The sequence below is a fragment of the Corvus moneduloides genome, chromosome 9 (assembly GCF_009650955.1).
Source record: "Corvus moneduloides isolate bCorMon1 chromosome 9, bCorMon1.pri, whole genome shotgun sequence".
NCBI classification, from domain to species: Eukaryota; Metazoa; Chordata; class Aves; order Passeriformes; family Corvidae; genus Corvus; species Corvus moneduloides.
In genome coordinates this window covers 6239305-6250669 of record NC_045484.1, presented here as the reverse complement: position 1 = coordinate 6250669, position 11365 = coordinate 6239305, and the positions used below count along the sequence as shown (strand labels likewise).

The following is an 11365-nucleotide window of genomic DNA, read 5'->3' as shown; positions in this document are numbered from 1 at the left end:
GTTTTGGTATTTATGCCATGTGGTTTTCTAAACCCAGCATCAACTAGTTGTCACTGACCAGCAGAATTATCTGATCTTGGCAGTTCTGGTGGCTCATTCCCTACAAAGCTGAAGTATTTCATTTGGACTCTGTCAGGCTGAGACAGCCTCTGCTGTCCCTTCAGGTCCTGTCAAACAGCCAATTTTAGCCGAAACATGATGGCACATTTAACTAGAATAAATGTTTCTTCACTTGTATTTTTCAGGTCTCACATTCTTTAGTATCATTCTCATCTTGTAATCTTTGACCTACTTTGCATAGGTGTCTAAAACTATTCTCCATTCATAGGCATATGTTACCAGATAAACGAGATAAATTCATAGTGAAATAAATGGAGATTGTCAGGTACTAAGTGCTCAGTAAATATCAGACTATTATATGGATTCAGAGTTTAATGTTTGGCTTATGCTTATCTGGAGAGCTGCTGATATCACTGGAGAATTATCACTCTGATTAGGTAGCTATATTTTTTTCTTTATGACAGTATTACTGTGATAAAAATAGAATAAACATAGTAACAAAGGCGTTGTGTTCTAGCAATGTTTTGTAAATTCATTGCACTAAGGTAGCACTTCATATTTCTCAGGGTACTTTCTTTTTGTATTTTCTGTTAAAACAAAGGCAGGGCACTGTGTGGATACCACAAAATATTTTATTCTGCTTGGTTACAGATTATGAAAGTATAAAAATTCTTAGTCTTTAATAGGATCAGTAGACATTAAGTATTTATGCTTAGCATTCTGCCACAATAAAAGCAAAAGCTTTGTTGTCTATTATTTATTTCTGTATTACCCCTATGACTCTGGGTAGAGAGAATTTTTGGTTGTATGTTATGGGGCAGCAAAGAGCACTCCAGAAAACTACAGCCCATTAAGATCCTTTCTGATACCTCCTGGATATGATGCTGTTTGCTTGTTCTTTAGAGAGGCTTGGAAACAAGATAAAGGGACAGAGGATTCAGGTGCTGGCTGTACAGTGTAACTTTTCCAATATGCTTTTGGACTTGCAGCTATTTTGCCTGAGTCTGGAGCTACAGCAGTATCATCTCTGTGCTCTCTGTGCGTCAGTGTCTGGGCAGCAGTGCTGCTGACCCAGAAGGAAGATTATGTTTCAAAACACCAAGGCTGCCTTAAGGCTGGGCTTAGCCAAGAGCTGCTGCTGAGGACCAGTGACCAGTTCAGATGGCCATAATGGGGCAGGACACCACAATAGCCCTTCTTCAGTCCTCCTCTAAATACTGCACACAGAGTCTTGAGCATCTCTTATGAGGAGAGACTGTGGGAGCTGGGGCAGTTTCGTCTGGAGAAGAGAGGGGATCTCATCAATTTGTATAAATGTCTCAAAGGCAGGTGCCAAGAGGATGATGCCAGACTGTTTTCAGTGGTGTCCAGTAACAGAATGAGGAACAATGGCCATGAACAGAAACACAAGAAGTTCCACCTCAGCATGAGGAAGAAGTTCTTTGCACTTCTTTTGCAAAGGGTGATGGCAGAATCTGTCCAGGAAGGTGGTGGAGTCTCTCTCTCTCTGGAGACATTCCAAACCCACCTGCATGCATCCCTGTATCACCTCTCCAGGTGACCCTGCCTTGGCAGAGGGGTTGGCCAGGATCATCTCCAGAGGTCCCTTCCAACTCCAGCTATGCTGTGATCCTGTGAACACGAAGTGCCCTCACTCTTGCTGCTCACAGGTCCTGAAGTACCTCTCGCCTAAAACAACTTCCTGATTAATTGAAAGCCCATTTCATGATTTGTCAGGAGATGGCAGTGATGTATATCAATTTCAAAACAATAAGCATTAAATAAATACAGAATACTAAGTAAAGGGTACCAACCCACCGACCTCTACTATAGCTTGAGTTCGGGTCAATTCTTACTCTCGGTCAAGTCTCTACCAGCTTGAACCATAGCTGGTCATATTGACGCCCAGAAACGCAACGTCTCAAGTTTAGAAACTTAACTCTTATGTGCACATTTAGAGGGAAAACCCAGCTTCTTCCGTTCATCTCCTGATCCTTTGTAAGCAAACAGCCCGTGAGGAGCCAGGACCCGGCGGGGCAGCACCTCCCCCGCGCCTGCAGGGGGCGCTAACGGGGAGGGAAAGGCGGGGCGGGCAGCGGGAGCGGCGCGCGTGCGCGGGGGCTGGCGGCGCGTGCTCAGAGCGCGCGTGCGGGGCGGGGCGGGGCTCGCGCTCTCCCTGGTAACGAGCACCGCGCGCGGGGCCGCGCCCTGCCTGGGCCGCCCCCCCCATCCCCTCACAGCCCCTCACCGCCGCCATGCAGAGCGAGGACGCCCGGTACCTCAAGAGGTAACCGGAGAGGATGGGCACGAGGCGCGGCAGTTCGTGCTGGGGATGAACGGGGTGGGGGGAGACCGTGGCGGTTGAGGCGCGGCAGCTTGTCCTGAGGGATGGAATGTGTCAGGTTGTGGGGCGGGAGACGCAGGTGTTGCGGGGTGTTGCAGAGGGGTGGATGGACGGTTGTGGTTCGGGGAATATAGGGGAGCTGAAGGTGTGGTGGGCGGTGAGTGGGTAGTGGTGGGTTGGGGGACAAGAAGGGGCTGTGGAGAGGGGGTGGAGGGAGGGGCTGACGTGTCGCTGGTTGTAGTGAGGACTGGCTTGGGGATGGATGGGAGATATTAGGTGGGGAGGTGACAATGGAGAGTATTTTGAGAGGGGAGATGATGACGTGGGTGGAGGTATCGGGAGTGAAGAATGGCTGTTTTGGAAGCTTTCTGGAGATTGTGGTGTGGTGGGTAAGATGGGTGAGGGGTTTGGGAATGGGAGACAGATTTGTTTAGGCGGTCCCCCCTCCGCCTGCTCCAGTCTGTTGGGTAGAAGGCTTGAATGAGGACAGGGAGGGTGAAGGATCAGTGTAGGTTACAAAGGCAGGGTAGGCAGAGAGATGGGGTAGGTACTGCTGGGGGAAAGGTGGTAGTTTGGAGGAGTGCTCTGGTCTGGGGATGGCTGTGGTGGCATTTTTTGGTGTGCTAGGGATGAGGCACTGAAGTGACAGCAAGTTGAGAGAACAGATGCTCTTAGGAGATGAGTGAGGAGGGTCATTGTGTGTTAGGTGTTGGGATGGGGCAGGTGGCTGATTTGGGGGTCAGGGATGGGATAAGAGACAGTAAGGCCAGGTTCAGAGAGCAGCTGGGAGACATGGACTGATTCGGAGGAGAGCTTGAGAGTATGTCATGGCAGATTGGGTGGGACAAGTGACATGAATGGAAGAGGTAGGTGTGGTATATAAAGTGTATGGTCTGGGTTTGATGTTGCAGATGTGATGAATGAATGGTGCCTTTTATCTATTTGGCAGTGAGACCAGTCAGCGTAAAGAATAGGGTCTGAGTTGGCAACTATAGGATCTCTGTCAGTTGTTTCAGAGGAAAAGTGACTCAATTCCAAAAGATGCCAGGTCATCTAGGCCTCTGTTCAGATGTGATGTGTGAGCAGTGTCACTTGCTCCTATCATGCAGGTGATTTTATCCATCATGTCTTGAATCGTACGGAGTTCCTGGTCTTCTCTTGTTTTTTACTTCCTTTCCAGTTACTAGCATTTGCAGAATTTCATGTTTAAATTGTCTAGGTTTTGCTTTTTCTCCCCTTATATGCCACATATTAAGACCCATAGTTGGAAACAGCGCAGGGGAAAAAACCCCTCCTGATAATCTTTGAACATTAGTTCTGTCATGACAGTGCTATGATGGGTAAAAAGTAAATGGCCACCCTTAGTTAAATCAATAGCTGTATCTTTGGAGTAGTGTCTGGTTTTTAGCCTTGCGTGTTCAGTTTGTTCCATCTTACATGATTTTGGAGGAATCTTTCCTTTGTAGTCATCCCTGCAACAAGTGTAGTTTTCTTTCTTTTTTTGGGAGCACAAACCCAAAACTACCTGCTGTGCTGTTTAATGTGACCAGGCTGGTGTGCAAGTCTGGTACTCCTCTGCTCCCTGTTTCCCTCTTGTCATCCTCCATGGGCACTCCCCCTCCCACCAAGTCTGACTTGCTGGGATTTGTTATTGGATTTTCAGCTTTACCCACGTGCGCCATTTGTCCCACTTTTCATTAGGATAGTTTGCTTTTGCTTTTTCCCTCTAAAGGAATTAGTTAATAAAGAATATTAACACTCCAGCCTTGGTTATGTGAGCTCAGCTTGTCCAGCTTTTGTCTGTAGAAAAGGCCTTCCTCTTTTAAACCTTGAAGTGAACTGCGTTCTTGTTGACAAAGCAAGCAGTGAAGTGAAAGGACAGGCTGATGTGCATGAGAGCTCCCCAGTGCATTGCTGCTTCTACTTGTTATAATGTTTGTAGTTTGAAATGTTTTATGAAGTGATTTACAGACTCAAGATGTGTAGAAAATTGGTAAAAAAGATGTTTGTAGATTTGGGGGAGAGGACGGTTTTTTTCTGTAAATAAAGATGTACCTTGTGATGCTGACAATCTGAATGCAGTGTTTTCCAAATGAAAAGCAACTTCAGTGGCTGGGGAGTACATTTTAGTGTAGGTCTTCAAGTATTTCACAAGTTAGGATTTTCAGAGAGGGAACTTGGCTGTGTATTGATTTGTGACTTCATTAGCTCAGAAATAGCTCAGGCAGAGAGGGTGTTTGTCAGTGTGAGAGGGTAGAAAATCTCTGCAGCTGCAAGTTGGTCAGTTTACACATCTGTCCCTCTTAAGGAAAAATTAAATGTGGGAAGTCCTAAAACAGTTTAAGCAGTCTTAAGCTAAGACTCTCCTGGTTGCTAAGCTGATCTGTGGTTTGCTGTTGCCAAAAGGAGGAGGTTTCACTCCTTCTTCTTCCTGATAATAAATGGGAGGTGTTGTTCCTTTTCTATAGATGACTTCAGTTCTGTGACACATTGAAAAGCTTCCTCTCTCCAAAATATGGAGAGTTTTCTGTTGGATTGCTGCAATTGACTGTGACAGGGATTGATGAGCCCTCATGTTGAACTCCAAGGTGACTGCCAGGAGCAGGGAAACATGGGAAGATCTAGTCCTTTTGGCAATGATGAGCTGTTAGTTCACCTTTATTCTTGTAAAACTTTACCAAACCCCTGTTGTCTACCCATCCTTTTCTTTATATCTGTAAATATTACTAAGCTGTCACTAACCAGAGCTTTGACTGTCAGGAGCCTGAGTCAGGAGCAGTTGGCATCTCCTGGTAGATCTTAATATGGGAGAAATATATTTGGAGGTGGGGAGTGAGAGCTGGATTCTTTTGAAATAGATTTGCCATAAGCTTTCTCTCCTGCAAGACTGGACCTTGTGAGAACAGAGAACATACTGTAATGAAACATCTGCATCAAGGTACTGTTAAAGGGGAGCAAACCCAAATATCTTCAAAAAACTCTTAAGTCATAAATGGAGTTTTGCTATACTCTCATGGAAAATGTTGCTCTCTAGCAGGGAGATATATTTGTTTGCTTTGTAGCTTTATGTCCTTGCAAGGCTGGTAGCTGGAACTGGACTCTTCATTTCCCGCAGCAGACTTCTCTGTGGTTTGTGGAGTTTTTTGGCTGTATCTCAAGACAAAGGTATTTTTTGCAGTTGTATTCTGCAGAAGGGAAAGTGGACACCAGAGTAGCTGGGTAGATGGAGACAAATCTCAAACATTTTCTGCTGAGAGTGGTTACACCACAGGCTGCATCTGGATTTGCTGACATTTTCAGCTCTATGAGGTTGAAGTTGTTTTCTCTGACCCAATTGACCCAATGCCAAGGCTACCTGCTGATATGACTACTGGTGAAGCCACTTGTAATTCTCCTTATGGACATGATCTGTCTAAAAAAACTGAACGTCCAACAAGAAAACACAACCCACATCCCAAAAGCTAAATCCACATTTTGGAGGTGTTTTTAATCTGCAGTGCTTTAGCAGCCTGGTTTATGGCATGACTGTACCTATTTGATTGGCAGTACCCAGTGGAAAAGGGACAAAAGTCATCTTCACCAATAAATAAAAAATGTGTCACTGTATTCTCTGGATATGGTTCTGCCACTGCTTGAAAACAGAAATGAGGTGTATCTTCATGCATCTGAGCCTTTCCTCAGGAGCCTTGTGGACACAGAATTCTTGGCACAAAGGAGGGGAGAGCAGGACAGGCCCTTATGGCACTGACATGCCCCAGAGTACTTCCCTGGAGAATACTTTTCCCAAGTATCTGTAGCTGTAGAAAAGCAGGTAGACATGATTTATATCTTTTGATGGCAGCTGTTGATTTTTGTAATCCCTCAAGCCTGGCAGCAGGCACAGTGAGGTGAAGAACAGTAGCAAAGAGGCTTGTGCTTCAAGAGAATAGTTAAATTGAAATACAAATTATTTGTAATTCAGTCTCGTAGAATTTTAACTACTAAGAACTAGCCAAGAGAGTGACAAAAAAATCTGTTTTTAAATGACTCCACTAATTAAGGCCATTAAACAAAGATTTGTCAATACTGACAAGGTTATGGGGAATCAAATGGGAAATTCACCTCCTTGGTGAAATGCATCTTTTTGCTCATTGTGGCAATTTGGAACAGGATAACTTTGATTTCTTTCCTTACCTGATTTTTGTGACTCAGGCTTGACCAGTGGCTTGGATGTTTCTGTACAACGCATAGTAGTCAAGAATATGCCACTGGCACCAGGCTTTGGTACAGTTGTGTAGGATGGAATATGGTATGGAAGGAGAGCAGTACTTGGGTTTAGGGTCTGAATAGAACAGGAGGCAGGTAACTGATTTCTGCTCTGGTATGTTTTCTGAGCTTTTCATTTAATTTTTTTTTTTTTTTTTCTCTTTATGACAGGAAGGTGAAAGGAGGTAACATAGATGTGCATCCATCTGAGAAAGCCCTCATTGTCCATTATGAAGTGGAAGCAACAATTCTGGGAGAGCTGGGAGACCCCATGCTGGGGGAACGCAAGGAATGTCAGAAAATGTAAGGTCATAGCAAGATCTGATAGTTTATTTCGATCTTCATAGTCGTAGATTCAATAACTCAACATATCACCTTGCCTCTAAGAAGTTGTAGGTTATAATCTTCATGCAGCTTAGTGCTGGGCTAGCAGAGGGTTTCAAAGCCAGGAAAGAACACGTACCTAGGAAGGTTAACATGTGAAACACGTGCTGTAAATTGCTTTTCAGCCATGTCCTTTAAGGTGTTTTGTAAAGAAAAGTGATTACTCCTGTTTTACATGATGGGTACTTGAAGCAGAGAAAAGTAAAGTGATTGTTTCCTGTGCAAATGGTAGTTCGTGTTGGAGCAAGAAATATCATTACAAGAACCTCCTTGACAGCCTTATGCTCCAGCTGTTGGCTCTCCTGTTGTTTTGATCTGCCCCTGCCCAGTCAGTGAATTCACTACAGTATCTGCATTTTACTTTTGCCTGATAATTTCTTTCAAGACCATTAAAATATTCCCCACTGGAAAAGCCCAGAGAACTATCAAAACTTCAGTTTTCAAGCTGCAAGGTTGGACCTATTCTAGAGGGTTTTATCTCTAAAATGATTTCTTTTTGAAAATTTTAGCTGAAGTTGCTACCTGTGTGAGTGCATATAAGAAGAATAATTGGGGGGGAAAAGAAGAGAATCCTTAAATTATCTCAAATTTCTGAAGATATCAGAAGTGTTCTTCTGTCATCAGATGCAAGCATAACTTGCATCTGCAGGGTGGTGGAAATCCTTTTTCCACCCTGTTGTTAATACCTACAGAGATTTCTTACTGCTCACTGCTTGTGGACCTGGCTGCAGATCTGCCAGAGCTGTGGGAGGCTTCTGGCACTCCAGAAGAACCTTACTGTGCAGACAACACCCAGAACTGTTTTTTATTTGGGTCTTTTTTGTGTGCAGTACTCCTTTGTGGTCCTGTGCACTTTTTATGGGGTATATTGCAAATCAGTTACTGTCTTTTGTATCAAAGATGGTTGTAAGGGATCTGTTCCTACAGCTGCATTTAATGTTGCTGCTTGTCAGCTCATGGATAGTTATGCTTCATCAAATCTGTTTGACAGTTGCTTGCCTTTTGGAGTTCAGAGACACGACTTTGACATGAAAGGCACAGGCACTGGGTGTATCAGGATCATTCTGCTTCAAGAAATTCATGACTGTGTAAACATAATCAAAGGACTGAAGATGAAAAAAATTTAAGAACTGAAAAGAGACTTGTCTGTATTGCAGAATTCGTCTGAAGAGTCTTAATGCAAATACAGACATTGGTTCCCTGGCTCGAAAGGTTGTTGAAGAATGCAAGCTCATTCACCCTTCCAAGCTTGGAGAAGTAGAACAGCTGCTGTACTACCTGCAGAACCGCAGAGATGCCTCAGCAGGAAAAGGTAAAAAATACAGGCACAAAGTAGCTTGGGATGGGGGTCCCTCTGCCTTGAACAGCTACTGTGTGAGGTGTTTCTAGCTGAGATCCCAATGTGCCTGATGAGTTCTTTGGGGATAGTGACAGTAGGGGAGAGGCATGGTTTAATCATCCTTGGAAAAAATTATGGTGTTGGAGTGAGATTGGAGGAAATTACCTTTCTAACAATGAAATTTATTTTATTATTTTGGTTAAACTTAGCATTGATGCTTCTTACTGGCTGCCTTGTGCTTTAGCAGGACTTGAGAGGTACAGATTCTGCTATTTGGTTCAGCCTCTTCATTTTGAATCTGCACTTGCAGTGACATCAAAAGTCTCTGTGAGGATCTTCCCAGAAAGATCTCTGGCATCACCTCTTGCAAGGGTGGATAGTGTGCCTAGGCTGAATTTGGGCTGTGTGTAAAGCTGGAGAGTTTCAGAGCCTGATGGTGTAGCAGACAGTTTGGGGTATTTCTCTCTCATCTTGTCATCTTAAGTTCCTGGCCTTTTGGTGGTCCTATTTATTCTTAAGTTTACCTTAAACTTTTTGCTCAGGGGACAGTTTAGTATTAAACATTAGATCCTACATTACCTTGTGGTTAGTAAGGTTTCTTGCAACCATGAAATGGTAAGCTTTGTTCTTGAGCTGGATTCCTAGTGAGACAAGTTTAAAACAAAGATTTATATTATATATGTGGTTTGACTGTACACACTTTGCATGTTTTACCTTCTTTCTCTCTGCATTTCTGTCTCTTGGTGTGTCACAGGGCACAAGCACAATCAAAACTGCTGAGGTATCTCACTGTGGAAGTGCATGTTGTCACTCTGGGCTTGCTCTAAGGTTTATTACCCTCTGTCTCCCCAGCTGATGGGGCTATAACTGATCGTTTAGACTGAGTTGACAAAAGGCAGCTGGGGGTTTGCCTTACTGCTTAGGGACTGTTCAGCTTCAGAAATCTGAATTAGTCTGGCAGATCAGCTGGTGAAAAGGACTTTGACCTTGATTTAACTAGAGCGTGTGTAACTTAACTGCACCCATGTCTTTTTCTTTATAGAAAAGAAAGAGAAAACCAGCAAGCCAAAAGATCCACCCCCGTTTGAAGGAACAGAGGTAAATATTGGTGTTAAAAGAGAAATGCAAACCCCCGTTTACTACTTCAGTAAGCAGTTATAAAAGGGAGGAGGGGAGAGGAAATGCTGAACTTTTGTATTTTTCTGCTTCTTGTTTTTTAAACTAAGAACTTGGTTTGGAAATATTGCACAATGGAAAAAAATTATCTCCACAAAGAGAATTGCATACATAAAGTGACTTGCATACTTGCCCCTCCAAGTATAGCATGCAGCAGGACAGCCAGTGAGGTCTGGAACATTGGACAGGACACAGAGTTGTGTCTGAGCATCCTTTGGTTTTAGGAATTATATCTCCTCAGATTTCCTGGTGTTCATTGGCAGTGATTCTGTGTGTGTTGGGGTTTTTTAACTTGTATTTTATCTTTGCTTAAGATGTGTACTCAGAAGCTTTTGTCTCACGACTGAATAACGTGATTGCTGGTGTTGAATTGCCATCTCTCTGTGAAACCCTTACTTCTGACTGCTTTCAGATTGATGAAGTTGCCAATATCAACGATATGGATGAGTACATTGAGTTACTGTATGAGGACATTCCTGACAAGGTGCGTGGCTCTGCCCTCGTTCTGCAGCTGGCCAGGAATCCTGATAATTTGGAAGAGCTGCTTATAAATGGTAATTTTAAAACCCAATGGTAATTTCTCTTGATGTGCTGTTAATTTGTGTCCAGGGAAAAGTAGTTCACCTTTAATTTGGGATTTTCTTTAGTTTGCTAGACTCTATTTCTCTGTATATAATAAGGTGGCCATCAAAGCCCAGTTGGATCTCTCTACAAATGGAAGCTGCTCAGACTGGTCTTAGGTGGGCCTAATACTGAAATCTTCCTGGCCTCTGCAGGCTTCAGCTTTTTTTTTCTGATCCTAGTTATTTTGATGCTAAATTAACTTCGGCTGGCATTACTGCTGGAGATGAGAATGTATTGTTGTATTCTGTAGATGAGGAAACTTGCCTTGAAAAGCAGATTTGAAAGCCGACATAAGTTGATTTTGTAATTTTCTTTCCTTGCCTCTTTTGCTAAGCCCTTATACCTTTACATTCCTTGAGTAAATGATGACTTCAGTACATACCTATCTTGAAGTGTCACCAAGGAAGATGGAATGGGATGGGAATGGTGAGCCATGAAATAATGGCTTGTCCCTATGAGTTGTTGAAAATATTTTAGTGCTTTGTGTTCCCAGTTGCTGCTTTTCTCATTCTGATCAAGTAACTTGGTGTACATGAAGAGAGCACATGAAGAGATAGGGGAAGGTGAATGGAAAAGTGAGATGAAATAAGACAAGGAGAAATAAATTATTAAATAATATGAAGTTCATTGGGGGGAAAATAAATAGAAAGGTGGATAAGAAATACTGTCTGTCAAGGTAGAATTTAAAGGAGGGTTGAAAGTGAAAATTGTCATGTTTTAGGCTGGGGACACAATGTAGTTTGGAACACAGAGCTGGCAGAGGCCACAAGGTCTGAAGGTTAGTGGTAGTTCTAAGATGACTTTGGTGTGTGGTTGCAGTTTCCTTCCATACTGTCTCCTCATAGGGTTTGTGACAGGATGACCACCCAGGGTACTCTCTAGTTCAGTACAGTCTCCAAATGGAACTTGTGAGCAGTGTTGCCTGTTAAAGTGAGATACCTGGGGAAGTCTGCCACTAGAAAACTGATAGATGTAGAATAAGGTGTATTCAAATTCTGAGGCTCACAAGATAAAAAGGAGGGACACAAAATGCTGATGCTTCTCTAAATCTTGTTTCACTTCAGAAACTGCCCTGGGTGCATTGGCTAGAGTGCTGAGGGAAGACTGGAAACAAAGCATTGAACTCGCTACCAATATAATTTACATTTTCTTCTGCTTTTCAAGGTGAGTGCAGAGTCCCTGGGTTTAGGGAC

General features: G+C 43.4%; 1 protein-coding gene across 2 annotated transcripts in view; it reads left to right on the top strand.

The window, feature by feature from the left end:
• Positions 1-2195: 2195 nt before the first annotated feature.
• Positions 2196-11365, top strand: part of KIFAP3 (kinesin associated protein 3) — a 66729-nt gene continuing 57559 nt past the window's right edge. For both annotated transcript variants that reach the window (XM_032118100.1, XM_032118099.1), the window contains exons 1-6: positions 2196-2347; positions 6821-6952; positions 8191-8345; positions 9415-9470; positions 9961-10102; positions 11237-11336. In XM_032118100.1, coding sequence (XP_031973991.1) covers positions 2316-2347; positions 6821-6952; positions 8191-8345; positions 9415-9470; positions 9961-10102; positions 11237-11336 — 617 coding nt within the window. In that variant the 5' untranslated portion in view covers positions 2196-2315. The remainder of the gene's footprint in view (positions 2348-6820; positions 6953-8190; positions 8346-9414; positions 9471-9960; positions 10103-11236; positions 11337-11365) is intronic.